The sequence below is a fragment of the Periophthalmus magnuspinnatus genome, chromosome 4 (genome assembly GCF_009829125.3).
Source record: "Periophthalmus magnuspinnatus isolate fPerMag1 chromosome 4, fPerMag1.2.pri, whole genome shotgun sequence".
NCBI lineage: Eukaryota > Metazoa > Chordata > Actinopteri > Gobiiformes > Gobiidae > Periophthalmus > Periophthalmus magnuspinnatus.
The window spans coordinates 17,247,651-17,272,238 of NC_047129.1; the positions used below are offsets into that span (position 1 = coordinate 17,247,651).

General features: G+C 39.9%; 2 protein-coding genes across 5 annotated transcripts in view; both read right to left on the bottom strand.

The window, feature by feature from the left end:
- Positions 1-56: 56 nt before the first annotated feature.
- tbc1d7 (TBC1 domain family, member 7) lies at positions 57-2,889 on the bottom strand. Of its 3 annotated transcripts, none has more exons than XM_055221486.1 (8): positions 2,548-2,889; positions 2,291-2,409; positions 2,138-2,218; positions 1,869-2,059; positions 1,044-1,181; positions 823-968; positions 549-678; positions 57-293 (listed from the first exon to the last, which is right to left on the bottom strand). In XM_055221486.1, exons 2-8 carry the CDS (start codon positions 2,400-2,402, stop codon positions 207-209), a joined length of 885 nt encoding a protein of 294 aa, XP_055077461.1. In that variant the 5' UTR covers positions 2,403-2,409; positions 2,548-2,889; the 3' UTR covers positions 57-206. The 3 variants fall into 3 exon arrangements, with proteins under 3 accessions (XP_055077461.1, XP_033821344.2, XP_055077462.1); XM_033965453.2 differs by having other exon boundaries at positions 68-293; positions 2,647-2,889; XM_055221487.1 differs by having other exon boundaries at positions 68-293; positions 2,861-2,882.
- Positions 2,890-3,793: 904 nt separating this feature from the next.
- LOC117369839 (epiplakin-like) overlaps positions 3,794-24,588 on the bottom strand; it is a 37,306-nt gene continuing 16,511 nt past the window's right edge. The window contains exons 24-25 of one of the 2 annotated variants that reach the window (XM_055221482.1): positions 6,045-24,076; positions 3,794-5,450 (exon numbers count right to left, since the gene is read on the bottom strand). In XM_055221482.1, the coding sequence (XP_055077457.1) occupies positions 4,157-5,450; positions 6,045-24,076 (19,326 nt within the window). In that variant the 3' untranslated portion in view covers positions 3,794-4,156. Of the gene's footprint in view, positions 24,077-24,588 lie in introns of both variants that reach the window. The other variant, XM_033965183.2, reaches the window with a different exon arrangement.

The following is a 24,588-nucleotide window of genomic DNA, read 5'->3' on the forward strand; positions in this document are numbered from 1 at the left end:
AGTTTAAATACAGATTGTTGGAAACCTCTAAAAAATATGCATTCACCTTAGTTTTTAAATAGGTGTCTTTACTTCGGTATTTTTCACAGACATATATACATATAGTGGATTGCCATGCTCAAAGCTCAATATTAAAAAGAATAGTCTTTCTATCCAGTGGACAAGGTGAAGCTCCTTGACCTTGCCAAACTCAGGCCCTTTTTGTCTTAAGTGCTGTGCATTGGTGTACCACAGTACTTGTGCCACAGGTCAATAGCTTTTGCCACAATGGCATCTGTGTTCTCCTGAGGGATCTGAAATAGTAAGAAATGAAAATAATGAAAACCAAAAAGCTGTGAAACATAAATAAAAAATAATCCAATGTTTCACAAATGTCCTGTATTTCCACAGTCGTGCTCAGTACGTCTGTTATGATGTCACAAAAATAAGACTTCATACATTCTGAACAGTTGACTTTTCTTTTCATTGCACCAGTGGTTTTAACGCAAGGCTATTGTGAAACAGAACAAATTTTAAATTAGTTATTTTTAAATTAGTTATTTACTTACATTGTACAAAAACTTGGCCACTCCTTCTGGTCGGTTTAAGCCCATTAACACAATTTTGTAGCTTAAAAGAATTTCCAAAGCTACAAACACAAGGATTTTACAGGAGCCACTGATCACCTTGTCCCAAACCCTGAAAGACAAGAAAACTGATCAAAATCACAAAAGTACACAATCATATGGTCATTGTGCATTCAGAATGGCTGAGCTTTATTTATTCAGCTCAATTTAGTGATCTAAGAACAGACAATTGATAAATGAAATTAAAGAATCTGACCTTTGGAGACTAGACTCAGGAAGACAACCAGCAAAACACCGTCTGAACCAGAGGTTATAAGGCAGCTGTGCCAATGCTCCCGTCTGCTTAAAATGGTTTAGCAGGCGAGGTTCTTCTTGACTCAGGTAGTGTTCAAGGCTTTTTGGCTATGAAAAAACAAACATTATTTTGTTAATATTATTACAATATTATTCACTGCTTACTGTTGATTCAATGCTTACCAAGTGGGGTAGAGAGTCTCCAAACTTGATGTGGAATTGATTGACAAAACATTTAATGAGCCAGTAACAGTCAACAGGATCATCAACGATCTCATCCATTGCCCGGCTTATGGATAAGAAATCTTCATTTCCTTCATCCTTAAACAAGCACAAACAAATCATCAGTGTCAAGTACAACAATGATTCAAAATGCACTGTAATGTGTCTCAGTGAAGGTAACTATGTGTAGGCCCATCACAATAACAAATTATGAAAATTATGAACATCATATATATTTTCTTAAGCAATATTCATGATCTTCATAATACTGAAACAAATTTATGGCACACAATAATCCTACAGCAGCATTAACCCCCAAAAATATAAATAAAGTGTGAGCTGCAATACATAAATAGCAGAATCAAACACATAGGTTGTGACTTTGCAGTTAGTTTGTAACTTCTGTGACTCTTAAAAGAGTCACAGAAGTTATTTATTCAATGTTCTCCAGCTCCTATCTAATAGTACTGAAGAAGAATAACAAGATGTTCCCCAGGAGCAGGCTCGGCAACAAAAATTGGGGGCCTGGGGCAAGAAACCTCACATGGGCTCACCTCTAATATAAGTTAATACTATGAGTCCAATTCTGGGCCCCTAACAACCTGGGGCCTGGAACAACAGACCCCTTTGCCCCCCCATGTTGACTCCCCTGCCCAGTAGTAGAAAGAAAAAGTATCTACAATAAATATTGACTTCCAGAAACTACTGTTGCAGCTTTCATGATAGTAACTATTGGTTAAGATAGTAATTTTTGTGACAGGCCTATCTATATGGTTGTTAACTTACCGGTGGGGAGATTTCTGAGCATCTGGGGAGAACCTGGTTCTCCAACTGGAACATCCGCAGGTAAACATGGGTGGTTGGGGTGGATACATTTATGTATCGCATCACCTCCAGAGCGTCCAAAATGTCCTGATACTGCTCCTTCCTGTAACCCTCAACCAATGCGTGAGAGTCGCTGTGGGGTGGTAGGATACCTATTAAAAAAACAGTACATAGTAAAAACAAATCATTTCAAAATCATTTTAAATTCATAAACTATATATTTGTCTTACCCAGCAATACTTTCCATACATGGATTCTGTACATAGATGGGATAGGAAATCTTTGGCTAAACGTACTCAACTTTTCCAAATCTGTCAACAAAAATAAACTTTAATTATGTGTTTGCATGGCTTTCTATAGGATATAAAGTTACAGAAACAAACCTAGGGGATTATCTTTGAGCAGTATTTCCAAAGACTTCTTCTCCTCAACTCCCCTAAAGCCAACTTTCTCATAATAGGCTGATCGAAAATTTCTTTGAGGGTCGTCAGCCATGGTGCAGCTAATAAACATGGAAATACACCATTAAACTTACATACAAAATGTTCTGCAAAAGAAACAAGAACTAAAGGTGTAGCTGGGCAATAGAATGAGCAGTAGACAGTAGCTTGTGTACATTGTAAATACTGTGTAATATTACCACAAATGAAGTCGATAAATAGAAGATCACAAACTCGCACCAAACTGACCATTACCATACACATAACCATTAAACTAGCATTATCACATCAGCTGTCACCTGTACTCTACTGCTAGCTGAGTTATGTTAGCATAATATACACTTTTGAGGAAGCCCTAGTCGCTCTCCCTACAAAATGGTAAAATATTGTCTGCAAATTGCCCGTACACTGCAGCTACACTCCTACTGAAAATATGTTGTTAAAAGACTTTGCCTCATTGAAAATAAAAAGCCATCATTGCTGTATGCTAGTCCTGCTCTGCTCCTAGCACACCAATGCTGCAGCTGGACTAGCCGTTTCCACATCCGGGTACAAGACTATCAAATTAAAACAAAGCGCTCTTATAAAAAACGATATGTTTGATAATACGTTCACATAATTACTCCATAAGATATAGTAGGGGGTTTATTTCATTTTGATGTTGTATTATTTGCAATGAGAAAATTACTTACTTTAATCCTCCGCACACTTTATTTTGAAAGCAATGCAGTTATTTTCCTTGTCTTGAACGTGGCCGTGATGGCCCCGCCCTTACGGTCCATCTGTGTTGATGCTCTGCACACATGTTGTAAATGCTAGGGGGATATTAAAGAAACTGTATGTAGCCTGTGCTCTTACTGTTTTAAAAAATGTAGGGCTAGGCAATCACAACTGAACATTGCTATTTCCTTAACCTGTAGATAGAGGACCAACCAACTGGATTTCAGCACTGAAAGAGGCAACCCAAATTTTAATTGGATAATTGTCTTGAGAACCAAAACACCAAATTATAACATAAACAACTTGGCCACCATGTCCAAGGTTTTTGTTTATAATAAATCAGCATTACCAGTAATAAGCAATATTTGACTTGATATCTACCTCGTATCTGGGTGCGTGATAGCTGTGTGGAATTTAAAGTAAACATTTTATATACCCTATGTTTCCTTTAGCGCTGTGTAATGAATGCAAAGCAGCTAGCAACTAGTGAACTGTCTACAACTCAAATCATAGCTTTTGTTTCTTTACTGAAGCAGCTTAAATTCTAAATTCTACTAAAACTTAAAGGTTAAATAATTTGTTATTGCTCACTTTAACTATATACTAAGGCTATTGTTAAATGTCAGAAGCCCAAGCTAAAAGTTGCATATGGCCTGGATTAAAAAACAAACAAAAAACAAAACAAGGTCAACAGAAAATAATATGAAAAGTTTAATCTTTATTTTTACGTCATTGTAACAATATCCAATCAGTTTGTTTCAAGAAAAATGCAATGAAGTTCCCAATAAACTATAACATTAAAGAAAACACAGTGATGACAGTTATACATATTGCCAAAACAAAGCACCTATTAAGTTATATAAAATAAGTACTGACAAAATGTCTGTCTAGAGTTAAAGATTTCAGGAAAAAATGCACTCATTGTGGCAAGCAGAAGTGTGTACTATGTGGTATATAAGCCTCACATTCAATTATCACAATACCCAGTATTAACACTCTCAGTAAAAAAACAAAAAAATATTTTGTGTAACACAAAATTATAAATGCCTTAACACCTTTGTGTTTTAATGTTGTTGTTTGTTTGTTTTTTTATCTTGTAGATGAAAACACAGTGAAGGTTGTGTAGCGGTTGCTTGATCCTAGGTCCACACTGCTTCTGCGAGAGCCCAGCCTGGACCCACTCCTTGAACCTGTATGTGATCCCGGGGCAGAAGAAACATTATATGGACTGCTGATCCCTTTGGAGGACACCACTGAGGCTTGTAGCATTTTTACACCTGTGTCTTCCTCCAGCATGCAATTTTCAAGAGCATCCTTGTAACTGATTTTGAGTTTGCTCTTAGGACATGTAAGATTTTTAGTGTGCTGCCTGAAATCTTGGAGCTTCTGAGCTGTTCTCACATCCACCCATCCCAAGCTCAATATATCTTGAATGGTTCTTCTGCAGCCCATCTGTGGGTCATAGAGTCCTCCTGTCACAAACTGGTATTCCAAGATTCTCTGCCCTGCCTCATATGGAAGCCACCGTTCCTTAATAGCTTCAACAGCAGACATTTTTCTTTTAGTTTTAACATCTTCAAAGCCAATGTATGCCTTCTGGGCAGGTTTGAGTTTATTCTGCATATCATATGTTATTAAGCCCATGCGGCATGCCTCTTGAATGCCTACTCTCTGGCCATTTGCTGGATCAATTATTCCTCCAGTACAAGCTTGTGCCTCTAAAAGTCTTTGACCAGTGATGGAATCCACAAGGCCACGGTTGATAGCTTCAGTTATAGTTATTTTCTCTAGAGTATCTGTGTCAAAGATGGCACCTATTGGATTTGTTTCTGTTACAATTATTTCAATAGGAGTGGTCAAAGTAACGGCAACACTTGAAATATGCTTAGAATCAGAAGACTTATCGTCCACAGGACTTGATGACCGTTCCTCTGTAACTGTGGTTGTTCTTGTTGTCCTTGTGGCAAAAGTAGGGGAAAGAGATCTTGACAGAATTGATGCTGATGATGATGATGATGCTTCTGATGATGATGATGGGGCACCTGAGGATAAGGTTGATATGACTGAGGATGCACTTGGTTCAGCACCAGTTTTTGATGTAATTGTGGTAGTTGTCACATACACTCCAGCGGGTCTTGAAAATTCAAATGCTCCATGTTTACTTTTCTCACTGATGATGTCTGTTAATTGAGTAGGTGATGCTGAGACCACTGTAGCTGATGGTGATGCAAGAGGAGATGTACTTGACTGCACTTGAGTTTTGGTTGTGAATGTAGAATAACGCTTTGTAGAACTAACCGACTCATTACCTGTTGAGGTAGACACTGATCTTACTGAAGATAGGCTAGGCTCTGCACTTACTGATGTGACTATGGGTGTTTGCGTAGAAGATATATTTGAAATAGTGAATTGTTTAGTAGAGTCCAATGAACCATGTTTAGTTATAGCACCAGTGAAGTCTTTCAGTTGAGCACCTGAGAAGGTTGCTGCATCTGATGGTGACAATGGTGGTGTTTGTGAAGATCTATTTGATTCTACAATAGTTTTGGATGTGATTGTCTGAGATTTTATAGAGGCTAAAGGCTCTCTAGCAAAACCATAATCACTGTGTTGAGTTTTATCAGTGGTGATAGCTGTTATTTGAGCGGTGGCAGCTGATGGTGATGCAAGTGAAGATGTACTAGACTGAACTTGAGTTTTGGTTGTGTATGTAGAATAACGGTTTGTAGAACTAACCGGATCATGACTAAATGAAGGAGACATTGATAATGGTAACATTGATCCCAGAGAAGAAAGTGTGGGCTCTGCACTCATTGATGTGACTATGGGTGTTTGCATGGAAGATATATTCGAAATAGTGAATTGTCTAGTAGAATCCACTGAACCATGTTTAGTTGTATCACCAGAAATATCTTTTAGTTGAGCAGCTGAGGAGGTAGAAGCAGTTGATGGTGATAATGGTTGTGCCTTTGAAGATGTATTTGAGTCTGCAATAGTTTTGGATGTGATTGTTGAAGATTTCACAGAGATTACAGACCCTCTAGCAGAACCATCATCACTGTGATGAGTTTCATCAGTGGCAATATCAGTTATTTGAGCAGTTGCAGCTGTTGGCGAGGCTGGAACAGGAGATGCCCATGATTCAATACTACTTTCAGATGTGAATGTAGAAGATTTTACAGCAAATATTTTGGAAACAGTTGACTGTTTTGTGGAAGAATATGATACATGTTTAGTTTCACTGGTTGCATCTGTTGATTGAGCAGGGAAGCTAGTTGTTGAAACTGATGATAAGGAAGATGCCATTAAAGGCTCAGAGCTCATTTTAAAAGAAATTGTAGGCGTTGTCTCAAAGGATGTGCTTGAAAGTGTAGACTGTCTTGAAGAATCTACTGTATCATGTTTTATTGTGTCACCACTGATGTTTGTTAACTGAGTTGCTGAAAATGCAGCTGAGGGAAAAACGTCTGAGGATGATGCACTTGACTTCACACTTGTTGTGGATGTGAATGTAGATGTTTTTACAGAAGATATATTTGAAGTTGTAGATTCCTTTGTAGAATCAAATGAACCATGTCTAGTTTGTGTAATCTGAGCAGTTGAGGATGATGTTGGTGTTGAAGTTAACAATGTCGTACTTGGTCCTGCGCTTGTGAATGTAGAAGACGTCACAGAAGATATATTTGAAACTACAGATGGTCTTGGAGAATATGAGCTATGTTTAGTTTTTTCAATTATAATATCAGCTAATTCTGTTAGTGTAATCATATGGGATCGGTACTTTTGCAGAAGAGTCTGGTTGATCACTCCTTGTTCAAGAAGGTCACCAATGTCAAACTGTCTCCCTGTTTTTCTGTCAACAATCACAAATTGAGTAGAACCATCTGGTGCAGTTGACGTTATTTCTTCCCACTCACACTCTTGCTGGGCAAGCTCCAAAAAGGTTTCTTCATCAATATATCCTTTGTCATAAGCTTCACGCACGGACATTTCTTTATTAGTCTCTGGGTCCACAATAACCACTCTCCTTTTCCTCAAGGTGTTCTTTTGGGTCTTTTCATGCTTTTTCCGATCAAAAATTGGCAAAAGAAGAAGCCCAGTTGTGTTGTCTTTAATACAGCGTTTCTGAAGTTCCAGATAAGTCAGATTTTCTTGTGTGTTTGGATCAAAGAAACCTTTTGTGTCATCACTGTCATCAGTTAGAATACTGTTCATTTCTTCATTAAAATAACCCTTTTCATAGGCTACATTAACATCAATACGATGGCTATGCTCAGGATCAATGATGCCACCGCTTGCAATCTGGGCTTCGAGTAAACGAATCCCATGGCCTTTTTCTATAAGACCTTTATCCATTGCCTGAAATAGGGAGATGATTCTGTTAGTGCCAGGCATTATGTATCCAGTCACAGCTCTTTCTGCAGACAGCAACTTTGCCTTAAACTCTGGCCCAAAGATTCCTTTACTGCAGGCATCACTGACAGACAAATACTCATTGTTGACTGGATCAATTATAAAACCTGATGCTGCCTGGGCTTCAAGCAATTCCAGAGTAGTTCCAGGTCGCAATAAGCCAGTTTTCATTGCTTGATAAATGGTCATAACCATATCACATGCTTCATGATAGATACCTGCGATGCAAGTTGACCCTCTCAAATATGGACGTAAACGGTTTTCAATATCCTGCCTGGTTAGTTTGCCTTCTTTAAAAAGCTCCATATCAGACTGTTCCAACAAATGTGCATCAACCAGTTCAACTAGTGACACTTGCCGCCGGAATCCCTGGAAAGTTGTTCTGGGTTCAGGTAGTAGCAAAAGGCCTGTATTTGGATCAGCCTTACACTTTTTCTTTATGGAAATATAATTAGTTGCTTCTTGAGTGTCTGGGTCCAAATAGACATGGGGACCTGTATTAAGTGTGTGGTATATATCTTCATCTATTAGGTTCCGAGTCAAAGCAATGTTCTTAGGGAAGAAGATGCTCAGGATGGGATCCAATATTCCTCCAGCAGCTTCTTGGGCTTGAAGGACACGCAAAGCTGTATCCCTGTCTATTAATCCTCTTTTAAAGGCTTGTCCAGCTGACAAAATATTATTGGTATTAGGATCTTTGTAACCAATTGCTGCTGCTTCAGCTGCGCATAGTCTTGATTCATCATTTTTATCCACTACACCTTTGGCACAAGCTTCCTTTACAGTCATTTTTTCATTTGTCGTTGGATCAATCATGAGTCCTGTTGCTGCTTGGGCCTCCAAAAGAAGGTCAATACAATTAGGAGACATAATTTTCTGTTTCTTTGCCTCTGTAAAAGACATTTTTTGCAATGGACCAGCAGCCACGCCTGCAATTGACCCTGTTCCTTTGAGGAAAATCATTTTATCAACAAAGACTTCATTGACAGATTTCAATCCCATAATTAGCTGATCAAATGTGCGTTTATCAATTATCCCAAATTCCAGTAATTGTTGTGCTGAAATTGATTTTCGGACACCATCAAAAATAAGGTTGGAAGGATCAATACTTTTTGAGACTGGTAAGAATTTTAGTCCAGAATTTATATCTGTTGTGCATTTGTTTTTTAAAACCTCATAGCTGATGTTTTTCTTAGTTTCTGGGTCAATGTAACATTTAGGATTTGCATTTAATGCATTCCATGTGTCTTCATCCAAAAGATTACGTTTAATTGCTGTGTCTTTAGTGAAAAAGACACCTAGATTTGGATCTAAGATGCCACCCACAGATAACTGAGCTTGCAACAAACGCATTGCAGTGTCCCTTTTAATTAATCCCTTCTTCATGGCCTGATACAATGAGAGACGGTTTTCAGAAACAGAGTCCTTGAATCCAGTTGCAGCAGCCTCGGCTTCCAGTAATCTATCTCTACTCTCAACGTCCACTAGTCTTTGTACAAGTGCCTGATTAACTGTAAGTTTGCTGTTCGTTTTGGGATCAATAATATGACCTGTGGCGGCCTGGGCTTCCAACAGTAAATTTGCACTGTCTGAGGGAAGAACAGAATAATTTCTGGCATCAAAAATGGACATTTTCACTTTTTGCGGTGTCTGAACTCCAGCAATCCGTCCAGTCCCTTTTAGATAGACTCTTAGCTCTTCAGATATTTGTGCCACACTTTTTTCACCTTTTATTAACTTGAGGAATGTTGTTTCATCTATTATATTATACTCGAGTAATTGTTGTGCTGAGATTTGCTTGTGAATAGTTTGAAACATAATTTTAGAAGGATCTTCTCTTTCCTTTATTGGCAAAAGTAGTAGGCCTGTGGAAGAATCCACTTTGCTCCTTTTCTTCAACATGTTGTAGCTCACTTCTTCTTCAGTGTCTGGGTCAATGTATAAGTTAGGACTTTGTGTTAACTCATGATAAATATTATCATCTAATATCTGTTTCTTGACAGCAGTATCTTTTGGAAGGTAAATGCCAATCCTTGGGTCTATATAGCCTCCCACAGCCTCCTGGGCCTGTAATAGACAAAGTGCGGTTTTCTTGTCAACAATACCCTTTTTCAATGCCTCAAACACTGATAGAGGTACAGATGAATTTGGATCCCGATAACCAACAGCAGCTGCTTCTGCTATTAAGAGTCGGTCACGAGCTTTAAGGTCAAACATTCCTTTGTTGTATCCCTCTTTAACTGTTAACTTCTGATTTGTTGTGGGATCAATGATATGACCTGTGGCAGCCTGTGCCTCTAGGAGTAAATCTGCACACTCTGGTGACAAGAGCCGTTGTTCCTTGGCTTCAGTTAGAGACATTTTTCTTTTATTTTCAATAATTACCCCTGCAATTGGTAGATTTCCTTTCAGTTGGCTTTTTTTGTCAGCTGACACCTCTGGAAGAGATTTTTTACCTGTTTCCAGATAATTAAGCGTCATCTTGTCTATAATGCTGTATTCATGTAATTGCTGTGCTGTGACAGACTTACGAATGCCATCAAAAATTAGTTTGGAAGCATCCAGTCTCTCAGTGATTGGCAAAAGAAGCAAACCTGTTTGTGGTTCTCTTTTACATCTTTTCTTTAAATCATTGTAACTGATCATCTCCTCAGTTTCTGGGTCAATGTAACATTTAGGCATCCTGTTTAGTGACTGAAGAATGTTTTCATCTACAAGGTTGCGCTTAATAGCCAGGTTTTTAGGTAGATACACACCGATGCTGGGATCCAGGATTCCCCCAACAGACTCTTGAGCTTGCAGTAGACGGAGTCCTGTTTCACTGTCAAGAAGCCCCTTCTTCATGGCCTCAAATAAAGACAGAGGTTTGGCATCATGTGGATCACAGAAACCCACAACGGCACTTTCTGCAAACAATAATTTGTCTTGATTGCTGTTGTCCACCACTTTCTTAGAACATGCTTCGTCAACAGTCAGCTGCTTATTGTTTTTTGGGTCAATTATATGGCCTGTTGCAGCCTGAGCTTCCAGGAGAAAATCAGCACATTTGGGGGGAAAGAGCATTTGTTGCTTAGCTTCAGAAAATGTCAGTTTTCCCTTTTTCTCAGTAAAAATCCCAGCAATCGCTCCAGTTCCTTTAAGGTTAACCTCTTTGATTGAAGACACTTCTGAGACAGACCTCTTTCCTGTTTGGAGATCATTAAATGTAGATTTTTCCAGGATGCCACAGTCAAATAACTGCTGTGCTGTGACTTGCTTGCGAACACCATTAAAAACTAATTTGGAAGCATCCAGTTTATCCTTAACAGGCAAAAGAAGCAGGCCGGTATGAGGTTCTGTCCTGCATCTCTTTTTTAAGTCGGCGTAACTAATATTGACATCTGTTTCTGGATCAATATAACACTTAGGATGTTTCTTGAGAGAATGGCTTGTGTTGGTATCTAATATATTACGCTTAACAGCTAGGTCTAGGGGAAGAAAGACACTAAGACTCGGATCCATAATACCTCCAACAGACTCTTGTGCTTGTAGCAGACGAAGTCCAGTCTCATTGTCAACAAGCCCCTTCTTCATGGCCTCAAATACAGACAGAGGTTTGACTGAATATGGATCTTTGTAGCCCACAGCAGCTTTTTCTGCAGCCAACAATCTGCCATGATCACCACTGTCAACTGTTTTATCGGTACATGCTTCATCCACAGTCAGCTTTTTATTGTTTTTAGGGTCAATGATATGTCCTGTTGCAGCCTGTGCTTCAAGGAGCAAATCGGCACACACTGGTGCTAAAAGTGTTTTTCTTTTAGCTTCAGTAAAGGACATTTTTTCATTTTGCCCGGTAATAATACCAGCAATAGCCCCAGTTCCATTGAGGCAAGCTTTTTTGTCAGCCGACACATCTTTTACGGATTTTTTTGTTGTCTGCAAATGTTTAAGCATTGTCTTGTCAAGGATGTTGCACTCATATAATTGTTTTGCTGTGACTGGTTTACGGACACCATCAAAAATCAGTTCAGATGGATCCAGTTTCTCAGTTACTGGCAAAAGTAGCAGGCCTGTTTTAGGCTCCATCTTACATCTTTTCTTTAAGTCATTATAACTTACAGCTTCCTCCGTCTCTGGGTCAATATAGCACTTGGGATTCCGTTTCAGGGAATGTTTAACATTTTCATCCAGTATTTTACGTTTAATAGCTGTGTCTTTTGGGAGGAACACACTCAGCTTTGGGTCTAAAATACCTCCAACAGAGTCTTGTGCTTGTAGCAGACGGAGTCCTGTCTTATCGTCAACAAGCCCCTTCTTCATGGCCTCAAATACAGACAGAGGTTTGGCTGAATATGGATCTTTGTATCCCACAGCAGCTTTTTCAGCAGCCAATAATCTGTCTCGATCACCACTGTCAACTGTTTTATTGGTAAGTGCTTCATCCACAGTCAGCTTCTTATTGTTTTTAGGGTCAATAATATGGCCTGTTGCAGCCTGCGCTTCAAGAAGCAAATCAGCACAATCAGAAGGTAAAAGCATTTTCTCTTTTGCTTCATTTAATGCAATTATTTTGTTTTTGTCAGTTATAACTGCAGCAATTGACCCAGTTCCCTTGAGGTATGTTTTCTTGTCTTCAGACACGTCTTTGACAGACCTTTTGGTCTTCTCAAGTTCTTTAAATGTGGGCTCATCAATGACTTCACACTCTTGTAGTTGCTTGGCTGTGACTGGTTTACGAACACCATCAAAAATCAGTTTAGATTCATCCAGTTTCTTTGTCACTGGCAAAAGTAACAGGCCTGTTTTAGGCTCTGTCTTGCATTTTTTCTTTAAGTCATTATAACTTACAGCTTCCTCTGTCTCAGGGTCAATGTAACACTTGGGATTCTGTGTGAGAGAACGCTTGGTGTTTTCATCCAGTATTTTACGTTCAATAGCTGTGTCTTTTGGGAGGAACACGCTCACATTTGGATCTAAAATACCTCCAGCAGAGTCTTGTGCTTGGAGCAGACGAAGTCCTGTCTCATCATCAACAGTCCTCTTCTTCATGGCCTCAAATACAGACAGAGGCTTGGCTGAATATGGATCTTTGTAGCCCACAGCAGCTTTTTCTGCAGTCAACAGTCGGTCTCGATCACTGATGTCCACCACTTTTTTGTTGCAAGCTTCTTGTACTGTCAGTTTCTTATTGTATTTTGGGTCAATTATGTGTCCTGTTGCAGCCTGGGCCTCCAGCAGCAAATCTGCACACTCAGGTGTTAAAAATGCATTTTTCTTCCCTTCGTCAAAAGAAACTTTTTCTTCATTTTCATCAATTAACCCAGCAATTGGGCCAGTTCCTTTAAGATTGACTTTTTTGTCTTCAGACACCTCTGGAACAGACCTTTTCCCTGTTTGAAGGTCTTTCAACGTAGGCTTGTCTATGACTTTGCATTCATGTAATTGTTTTGCTGTGACTGGCTTGCGAATACCCTCAAAAATCAGTTCAGATGGATCCAGTTTCTCAGTCACTGGCAAAAGTAGCAGGCCTGTTTTAGGCTCTGTCTTACATCTTTTCTTTAAGTCATTATAACTTACAGGTTCCTCCGTCTCTGGGTCAATGAAACACCTTGGATTCTGTTTCAGGTAACGTTTAAAGTTTTCATCCAGTATTTTACGTTTAATAGCTGTGTCTTTTGGGAGGAATACACTCAGCTTTGGGTCTAAAATCCCTCCAACAGAGTCTTGTGCTTGTAGCAGACGGAGTCCTGTCTTATCGTCAACAAGCCCCTTCTTCATGGCCTCAAATACAGACAGAGGTTTGGCTGAATATGGATCTTTGTATCCCACAGCAGCTTTTTCAGCAGCCAATAATCTGTCTCGATCACCACTGTCAACTGTTTTATTGGTACATGCTTCATCCACAGTCAGCTTCTTATTGTTTTTAGGGTCAATAATATGGCCTGTTGCGGCCTGCGCTTCAAGAAGCAAATCAGCACAATCAGAAGGTAAAAGCATTTTCTCTTTTGCTTCATTTAATGTGATTATTTTGTTTTTGTCAGTTATAACTGCAGCAATTGACCCAGTTCCCTTGAGGTATGTTTTCTTGTCTTCAGACACATCTTTGACAGACTTTTTGGTCTTCTCAAGTTCTTTAAATGTGGGCTCATCAATGACTTCACACTCTTGTAGTTGCTTGGCTGTGACTGGTTTACGAACACCATCAAAAATCAGTTTAGATTCATCCAGTTTCTTTGTCACTGGCAAAAGTAACAGGCCTGTTTTAGGCTCTGTCTTGCATTTTTTCTTTAAGTCATTATAACTTACAGCTTCCTCTGTCTCAGGGTCAATGTAACACTTGGGATTCTGTGTGAGAGAACGCTTGGTGTTTTCATCCAGTATTTTACGTTCAATAGCTGTGTCTTTTGGGAGGAACACGCTCACATTTGGATCTAAAATACCTCCAGCAGAGTCTTGTGCTTGGAGCAGACGAAGTCCTGTCTCATCATCAACAATCCTCTTCTTCATGGCCTCAAATACAGACAGAGGCTTGGCTGAATATGGATCTTTGTAGCCCGCAGCAGCTTTTTCTGCAGTCAACAGTCGGTCTCGATCACTGATGTCCACCACTTTTTTGTTACAAGCTTCTTGAACTGTCAGTTTCTTATTGTATTTTGGGTCAATTATGTGTCCTGTTGCAGCCTGGGCCTCCAGCAGCAAATCTGCACACTCAGGTGTTAAAAATGCATTTTTCTTGCCTTCGTCAAAAGAAACTTTTTCTTCATTTTCATCAATTAACCCAGCAATTGGGCCAGTTCCTTTAAGATTGACTTTTTTGTCTTCAGACACCTCTGGAACAGACCTTTTCCCTGTTTGAAGGTCTTTCAACGTAGGCTTGTCTATGACTTTGCATTCATGTAATTGTTTTGCTGTGACTGGCTTGCGAATACCCTCAAAAATCAGTTCAGATGGATCCAGTTTCTCAGTCACTGGCAAAAGTAGCAGGCCTGTTTTAGGCTCTGTCTTACATCTTTTCTTTAAGTCATTATAACTTACAGGTTCCTCCGTCTCTGGGTCAATGAAACACCTTGGATTCTGTTTCAGGGAACGTTTAATGTTTTCATCCAGTATTTTACGTTTAATAGCTGTGTCTTTTGGGAGGAATACACTCAGCTTTGGGTCTAAAATCCCTCCAACAGAGTCTTGTGCTTGTAGCAGACGGAGTCCTGTCTTATCGTCAACAAGCCCCTTCTTCATGGCCTCAAATACAGACAGAGGTTTGGCTGAATATGGATCTTTGTATCCCACAGCAGCTTTTTCAGCAGCCAATAATCTGTCTCGATCACCACTGTCAACTGTTTTATTGGTACATGCTTCATCCACAGTCAGCTTCTTATTGTTTTTAGGGTCAATAATATGGCCTGTTGCGGCCTGCGCTTCAAGAAGCAAATCAGCACAATCAGAAGGTAAAAGCATTTTCTCTTTTGCTTCATTTAATGTGATTATTTTGTTTTTGTCAGTTATAACTGCAGCAATTGACCCAGTTCCCTTGAGGTATGTTTTCTTGTCTTCAGACACGTCTTTGACAGACTTTTTGGTCTTCTCAAGTTCTTTAAATGTGGGCTCATCAATGACTTCACACCCTTGTAGTTGCTTGGCTGTGACTGGTTTACGAACACCATCAAAAATCAGTTTAGATTCATCCAGTTTCTTTGTCACTGGCAAAAGTAACAGGCCTGTTTTAGGCTCTGTCTTGCATTTTTTCTTTAAGTCATTATAACTTACAGCTTCCTCTGTCTCAGGGTCAATGTAACACTTGGGATTCTGTGTGAGAGAACGCTTGGTGTTTTCATCCAGTATTTTACGTTCAATAGCTGTGTCTTTTGGGAGGAACACGCTCACATTTGGATCTAAAATACCTCCAGCAGAGTCTTGTGCTTGGAGCAGACGAAGTCCTGTCTCATCATCAACAATCCTCTTCTTCATGGCCTCAAATACAGACAGAGGCTTGGCTGAATATGGATCTTTGTAGCCAACAGCAGCTTTTTCTGCAGTCAACAGTCGGTCTCGATCACTGATGTCCACCACTTTTTTGTTACAAGCTTCTTGTACTGTCAGTTTCTTATTGTATTTTGGGTCAATTATGTGTCCTGTTGCAGCCTGGGCCTCCAGCAGCAAATCTGCACACTCAGGTGTTAAAAATGCATTTTTCTTGCCTTCGTCAAAAGAAACTTTTTCTTCATTTTCATCAATTAATCCAGCAATTGGGCCAGTTCCTTTAAGATTGACTTTTTTGTCTTCAGACACCTCTGGAACAGACTTTTTCCCTGTTTGAAGGTCTTTCAACATAGGCTTGTCTATGACTTTGCATTCATGTAATTGTTTTGCTGTGACTGGCTTGCGAATACCCTCAAAAATCAGCTCAGATGGATCCAGTTTCTCAGTCACTGGCAAAAGTAGCAGGCCTGTTTTAGGCTCCATCTTACATCTTTTCTTTAAGTCATTATAACTTACAGCTTCCTCCGTCTCTGGGTCAATATAGCACTTGGGATTCTGTTTCAGGGAATGTTTAACATTTTCATCCAGTATTTTACGTTTAATAGCTGTGTCTTTTGGGAGGAATACACTCAGCTTTGGGTCTAAAATACCTCCAACAGAGTCTTGTGCTTGTAGCAGACGGAGTCCTGTCTCATCGTCAACAAGCCCCTTCTTCATGGCCTCAAATACAGACAGAGGTTTGGCTGAATATGGATCTTTGTATCCCACAGCAGCTTTTTCAGCAGCCAATAGTCTGTCTCGATCACCACTGTCAACTGTTTTATTGGTACATGCTTCATCCACAGTCAGCTTCTTATTGTTTTTAGGGTCAATAATATGGCCTGTTGCGGCCTGCGCTTCAAGAAGCAAATCAGCACAATCAGAAGGTAAAAGCATTTTCTCTTTTGCTTCATTTAATGTGATTATTTTGTTTTTGTCAGTTATAACTGCAGCAATTGACCCAGTTCCCTTGAGGTATGTTTTCTTGTCTTCAGACACGTCTTTGACAGACTTTTTGGTCTTCTCAAGTTCTTTAAATGTGGGCTCATCAATGACTTCACACTCTTGTAGTTGCTTGGCTGTGACTGGTTTACGAACACCATCAAAAATCAGTTTAGATTCATCCAGTTTCTTTGTCACTGGCAAAAGTAACAGGCCTGTTTTAGGCTCTGTCTTGCATTTTTTCTTTAAGTCATTATAACTTACAGCTTCCTCTGTCTCAGGGTCAATGTAACACTTGGGATTCTGTGTGAGAGAACGCTTGGTGTTTTCATCCAGTATTTTACGTTCAATAGCTGTGTCTTTTGGGAGGAACACGCTCACATTTGGATCTAAAATACCTCCAACAGAGTCTTGTGCTTGGAGCAGACGAAGTCCTGTCTCATCATCGACAAGCCTCTTCTTTATGGCCTCAATTACAGAGAGAGATTTGGCTGAATATGGATCTTTGTAGCCCACAGCAGCTTTTTCTGCAGCCAACAGTCGGTCTCGATCACTGACATCCACCACTTTTTTGTTACAAGCCTCTTCTACTGTCAGTTTCTTATTGTGTTTTGGGTCAATTATGTGTCCTGTTGCAGCCTGGGCTTCCAGCAGCAAATCTGCACACTCAGGTGTTAAAAATGTATTTTTCTTGCCTTCGTCAAAAGAAACTTTTTCTTCATTTTCATCAATTAATCCAGCGATTGGGCCAGTTCCTTTAAGATTGACTTTTTTGTCTTCAGACACCTCTGGAACAGACCTTTTCCCTGTTTGAAGGTCTTTCAACGTAGGCTTGTCTATGACTTTGCATTCATGTAATTGTTTTGCTGTGACTGGCTTGCGAATACCCTCAAAAATCAGCTCAGATGGATCCAGTTTCTCAGTCACTGGCAAAAGTAGCAGGCCTGTTTTAGGCTCTGTCTTACATCTTTTCTTTAAGTCATTATAACTTACAGGTTCCTCCGTCTCTGGGTCAATGAAACACCTTGGATTCTGTTTCAGGGAATGTTTAATGTTTTCATCCAGTATTTTACATTTAATAGCTGTGTCTTTTGGGAGGAACACACTCAGATTTGGATCTAAAATCCCTCCAACAGAGTCTTGTGCTTGTAGCAGACGAAGGCCTGTCTCATCATCAACAAGCCCCTTCTTCATGGCCTCAAATACAGACAGAGGTTTGGCTGAATATGGATCTTTGTAGCCCACAGCAGCTGCCTCAGCTTCCAACAATCTTTCCCGATCACTGTTGTCCACCACTTCTTTGGTACATGCTTCATCTACAGTCAATTTCTTATTCTTTTTAAGGTCAATGATATGGCCTGTTGCAGCCTGTGCTTCCAAGAGCAAATCAGCACATTCTACGGGCAACAGCATTTGTTTCTTAGCTTCCTGTAATGAAATTTTGGTGTTTTTACCAGTAACAATCCCAGCAATAGGCCCTGTCCCCTTAAGGTTAACTCTTTTGTCAGCAGATACCTCTGGAACCGACTTTTTCTCTGTCTGCAAATCTTTAAGTGTTTCTTTGTCTAGGACTTCATATTCAATCAACTGTTTTGCTGTGACTGGTTTACGGACACCATCAAAAATCAGTTTATTTGGATCCAGCTTCTTAGCAACTGGTAAAAGTAGCTGGCCTGTTTGAGGCTCTATTTTACATCTTTTCTTTAAGTCAATATAACTCACAGACTCCTCGGTTTCTGGATCAATGTAATACTTTGGACTTTGGTTCAAGGTGCATTTAGTGTTTTCATCCAATATTTTACGCTCAATAGCAGTGTCTTTTGGGAGGAAGACACTTAGATTTGGATCTAAAATACCTCCAACAGATTCTTGAGCTTGTAGCAGACGAAGTCCTGTCTCATCATCAACAAGCCCCTTCTTCATGGCCTCAAATACAGACAGAGGTTTGGCTGAATATGGATCTTTGTATCCCACAGCAGCTGCTTCTGCTTCCAATAAACTGTCTCGATCAGCACTGTCAACTGTTTCATTGATACATGCCTCATCCACAGTCAGCTTCTTATTGTTTTTAGGGTCAATGATATGGCCTGTTGCAGCCTGTGCTTCTAGGAGCAGATCAGCACACTCTGGTGACAATAGCATTTCTTTCTTTGCTTCAGATAGAGACAATTTCCCCCTTTTTTCCACAATAATTCCTGCAATTGATCCGGTTCCCTTTAAATTGACTTTTTTCTCCGCTGATACCTCTGGGATGGATATTTTATCTGCCCTCAGGTTCTTAAGAGTTGGCTTGTCTATGACATTACATTCAGATAATTCTTTTGCTGTTACCGGCTTACGAACACCATCAAAAATCAGTTTAGATGGATCCAGTTTCTCACTTACTGGCAAAAGTAGCAGGCCTGTTTTTGGCTCTGTCTTACATCTTTTCTTTAAGTCCTTATAACTCACAGCTTCCTCTGTCTCTGGGTCAATGTAACACTTTGGACTCTTGTTCAGGGAACGTTTGGTGTTTTCATCTAATAATTTACGTTCAATAGCGGTGTCTTTTGGGAGGTACACGCTCACATTTGGATCTAAAATACCTCCAACAGACTCTTGTGCTTGTAGCAGACGAAGTCCTGTCTCATCATCAACAAGCCCCTTCTTCATGGCCTCAAATACAGACAAAGATTTTGCTGAATATGGATCTTTGTAGCCCACAGCAGCTGCTTCTGCATCTAATAATTTATCTCGATCACTGATGTGTACCACTTCATTCTGACATGCCTCTTCTACAGTCAGTTTTTTGTTGTTTTTAGGGTCAATGATATGGCCTGTTGCAGCCTGTGCTTCCAGTAATAAATCTGCACAGTCTAGTGGCAAAAGGCTCTCTTGTTTGGCTTCATTAATAGTAAAAAGGCCTTTATTTCCAGCTACTATCCCAGCAATTGGCCCAGTCCCCTTTAAGCAAACTTTTTTGTCCCCTGACACATCAGGAATAGACTTTTTCCCAGTTTGAAGATCTTTCAATGTAGGTTTGTCTATGACTTTGCAATCATGTAATTGTTTTGCTGTGACTGGCTTACGGACCCCATCAAAAATCAATTCAGAATCAGCAAGTTTTTCAGTCACTGGCAAAAGTAGCAGGCCTGTTTTAGGCTCTGTCTTACATCTTTTCTTTAAGTCATTATAACTTACAGCTTCCTCCGTCTCTGGGTCAATGTAACACTTGGGATTTTGTGTGAGAGAACGGTTAGCATTTTCATCCAGTATTTTACGTTCAATAGCTGTGTCTTTTGGAAGGAACACACTTAGATTTGGATCTAAAATACCTCCAACAGACTCTTGTGCTTGTAGCAGACGAAGTCCTGTCTCATCGTCAACAAGCCCCTTCTTCATGGCCTCAAATACAGACAGAGGTTTGGCTGAATATGGATCTTTATATCCCACAGCAGCTTTCTCTGCTTCCAATAATCTGTTTCGATCACCAATATCAACTGTTTCATTGGTACATGCTTCATCTACAGTCAGCTTCTTATTGTTTGTGGGATCAATTATATGGCCGGTTGCAGCCTGTGCTTCCAGAAGCAAATCAGCACAATCAGGTTTCACTACCATTTGCGTCTTAGCTTCTGTTAAGGACATTTTTTTGTTTTTACCTACAGTAATCCCAGCAATAGCCCCTGTTCCCTTCAGGTTAACTACTTTCTCTTCAGAAACCTGTGGAATTGATTTCTTTTCTGTCTGTAGATCTTTAAGTGTTGGCTTGTCTATGACATCACATTCATGCAATTGTTTTGCTGTGACTGGCTTACGAACACCATCAAAAATCAGTTTAGATGGATCCAATTTTTCACTCACTGGCAAAAGTAGCAGGCCTGTTGTAGGGTCTGTCTTACATCTTTTCTTTAAGTCATTATAACTCACAGCATCCTCTGTTTCTGGTTCAATGTAACACTTTGGACTTTTCTTCAGAGACCGGTCAGTGTTTTCATCCAATATTTTACGTTTAATAGCTGTGTATTTTGGGAGGAACACACTTAGCTTTGGATCTAAAATACCTCCAACAGACTCTTGTGCTTGTAGCAGACGGAGTCCTGTATCATCGTCGACAAGCCCCTTCTTCATGGCCTCAAATACAGACAAAGGTTTTGCTGAATATGGATCTTTGTATCCCACAGCAGCTTTCTCCGCTTCCATTAATCTGTCACGATCACTACTGTCAACTGTTTCATTGGTACATGCTTCATCCACAGTCAACTTCTTATTGTTTTTTAGGTCGATGATATGACCTGTTGCAGCCTGTGCTTCAAGGAGCAAATCAGCACACTCTGGTGACAATAGCATTTCCTTTTTTGCTTCAGATAAAGACACTTTTCCCCTTTTTTCCAGAATGATTCCTGCAATTGGACTAGTTCCTTTTAAGTTGACTTTTTTCTCGACTGATATCTCTGGGATGGATTTTTTTGCTGCTTGTAGATCTTTAAGTGTTGGCTTATCTAGAACATCACAATCATGCAACTGCTGTGCTGTGACTGGCTTACGAACACCATCAAAAATCATTTTTGAAACGTCCAATTTTTTTGTCACTGGCAAAAGTAGCAGGCCTGTTTTAGGGTCTGTCTTGCATCTTTTCTTTAAGTCATTATAACTTACAGCTTCCTCTGTCTCTGGGTCAATGTAACACTTGGGAGTCTGTGTGAGAGAACGCTTGGTGTTTTCATCCAGTATTTTACGTTCAATAGCTGTGTCTCTAGGGAGGAAAATACTGACATTTGGATCTAAAATACCTCCAACAGAGTCTTGTGCTTGGAGCAGACGAAGTCCTGTCTCATCATCTACAAGCCTCTTCTTCATGGCCTCAAATACAGAGAGAGGTTTGGTTGAATATGGATCTTTGTAGCCCACAGCAGCTTTTTCTGCAGCCAACAGTTGGTCTCGATCACTGACGTCCACCACTTTTTTGTTACAAGCCTCTTCTACTGTCAGTTTCTTATTGTGTTTTGGGTCAATTATGTGTCCCGTTGCAGCCTGGGCCTCTAGCAGCAAATCTGCGCTCTCAGGTGATAAAAAGGCATTCTTCTTGCCTTGCACAAAAGAAAGTTTTTCTTCATTTTCAGCAATTAATCCAGCAATTGGGCCAGTTCCTTTAAGATTAACTTTTTTGTCTTCAGACACCTCTGGGATAGACTTCTTCCCTGTTTGAAGATCTTTCAACGTAGGCTTGTCTATCACTTTGCAGTCATGTAATTGTTTTGCTGTGACTGGCTTGCGCACACCCTCAAAAATTAGTTCAGATGGATCCAGTTTCTCAGTTACTGGCAAAAGTAGAAGGCCTGTGTGAGGCTCTGTCTTACATCTTTTCTTCAAGTCGTTATAACTTACGACTTCTTCTGTTTCCGGGTCGATGTAGCACTTTGGATTTTGTTTTAGGATATTGTTTGTATTATCATCAAACAATGTGCGCTTTATTGCGGTGTCCACGGGGAGGAAAACACTCAGATTTGGATCTAAAATCCCTCCAACACACTCTTGTGCTTGTAGGAGACGAAGTCCTATCTCATCGTCAACAAGCCCCTTCTTCATGGCCTCAAATACAGACAGGGGTTTGGTTGAATATGGATCTTTGTAGCCTACAGCAGCTGCCTCTGCAGCCAATAAGAGGTCTTGATCACTGATGTCCACCACTTCTTTACTACAAGCCTCTTCTACAGTCAGTTTCTTGTTCTTTTTAGGATCAATTATGTGGCCTGTAGCAGCTTGAGCTTCAAGCAGTAGATCTGCACAATCTGAGGACAAAAAACCTTTTTTTTTGGCCTCGTTTAGAGTGAATGTTCCTTTTTTTCCAGCTATTATGCCAGCTATTGGCCCTGTCCCCTTTAGGTTAATTTTCTTATCAGCAGAAACCTCAGGGATGGACTTTTTTTCTGTCTGAAGATCTTTAAGTGTTGGCTTGTCTATCACCTCACAATCATGCAACTGCTGTGCTGTGACTGGCTTACGGACACCATCAAAAATCAGTTTAGATGGATCCACTCTTTCAGTCACTGGCAAAAGTAGCATGCCTGTGTGAGGCTCTGTCTTGCATCTTTTCTTTAAGTCATTATAACTTATGGGTTCTTCTGTTTCTGGGTCAGTGTAACATTTTGGACTCTCGTTCAGAGAATGGCAAGTGTTTTCATCTATAATGTTACGTTTAATTGCAGTGTCCTCAGGGAGGAAGACACTTGTATTTGGATCTAAAATACCTCCAACAGACTCTTGTGCTTGTAGTAGACGAAGTCCTGTTTCTTCGTCAACAAGCCCCTTCTTCATGGCCTCAAATACAGACAGAGGTTTGGCCGAATATGGATCTTTGTAGCCCACAGCAGCTGCCTCTGCAGCCAGCAGTTCTTCTCTATCGCTTATGTCTATAACTTCTTTGTCGCACGCCTCATCCACGGTCAATTTCTGGTTGTTTTTAGGATCAATGATATGGCCTGTTGCCGCCTGGGCTTCTAGGAGTAAATCAGCACACTCTGGTGGTATAATCACTTTCTTTTTAGCTTCAGCCAAAGACATTTTCCCTTTCTTTCCAACTAAAATCCCAGCAATTGGTCCTGTTCCTTTGAGTGGTATTCGTTTGTCTGCAGACACTTCTGGCACAGTTTTTGTTCCCCTTTCAAGATCTTTAAAAGTGGGTTTGTCTAAGACACCACACTCAAGAAGCTGTTTAGAAGTCACTGGTTTACGGACACCATCAAAGATCAGTTTAGAGGGGTCCATTTTCTCATTGACAGGAAGAAGGAGGAGACCAGTGTGTGGCTCCACTTTGCATTTCCTTTTCAGAGAGATGTAGGTTGTTCCCTCTTCACTTTCTGGGTCTAAATAGAGTTCAGGTTTTTGATATAAAGCATGATAAATATCTTCATCAATAAGATCACGTTCAATGGCTGTATCTTTTGGAAGAAACACGCTTAGAATTGGATCTAAAATCCCCCCAACTGCTTCCTGAGCTTGTAGTAGGCGGAGAGTGGTGTTCCTGTCAATTTGTCCTCTTTTCATAGCTTCAAATGCTGAAATTGGTTGGTTTGTGCCAGGACTACCATATCCAACTGCAGCTGCCTCAGCAGCTAGCAGTCTTCCTTCATCATCTTGATCAACTACACCTTGGTTACAAGCTTCATCAACAGTAAACTTTCGATTTGTTTTGGGGTCAATGATGTGTCCTGTAGCTGCTTGGGCATCAAGCAACAAATCTACACATTTTGGAGGTAGAATTTTCTTCTTTTTGGCTTCAGTGAATGACATCTTTTTGCCTGAACCTCTAATAGAACCACGTGCTTTGGGGCGCTCAATAATTACACCAGCTATTGGGCCTGTTCCTTTGAGATTAATTCTTTTATCTTCAGACACTTCAGGTATAGTACACTGTCCATCAACAAGGTCATCATATGTTGTTTTTTCTAATACACCACATTCAACTAAATCTTGTGCAGTTACTGGCTTACGAACACCTTCAAAAACCAACTTGGGTTTTGAAGGTTCTCTGGCCTGTTGTTGTTCGGGGGCCTTAGTTGGCTGAATCATGGTTTGAACCTGTATTTGTTGTCGAACCTCTGTCTCTTGCTTCATTTTGACAAGTCTGAGCTCTTCTTCTAGTTTGTGGATATGGTCCCTCTCCTTTTCAGCCATCTGTAGAAGAACATCAAGACAAAAATAGTCAGACAAATATCATATATGAAATGTACAGTAAAAATGAAATCTAAAACACTAAAAGATAAATAAAAACAATGCCACACTTGCAAAATATTTGGCATACCTTAGGTTAGTTATGTACCTGTAAGACAATACCCAAATTATTGGTCAAAATCATTTGCAACTTAAAATATTGTGAATGTATTAATATTTTAGCAAGTGTATTTTAAGAGCAATTTACTGTAAGGATGCACCAATACTGATATATTGTATATTGGCACTGATATAAAAAAATTACCTGAATCGGGCATCGGCCCTATATCCTGGCAGATTTATTCCCAAAACATATCATAATGTTTGAACTTTTATTCATACAAATATGTTTTGTAGTTATGTGAAGTATACATTAACAGTAACATAACACAGCTGGATCTCTTGTGTAACATGTTAACAGTGTTTTAAGGAAATAAGTGCCATTTTCATTACATTGGTATCGGTTAATATAAGGT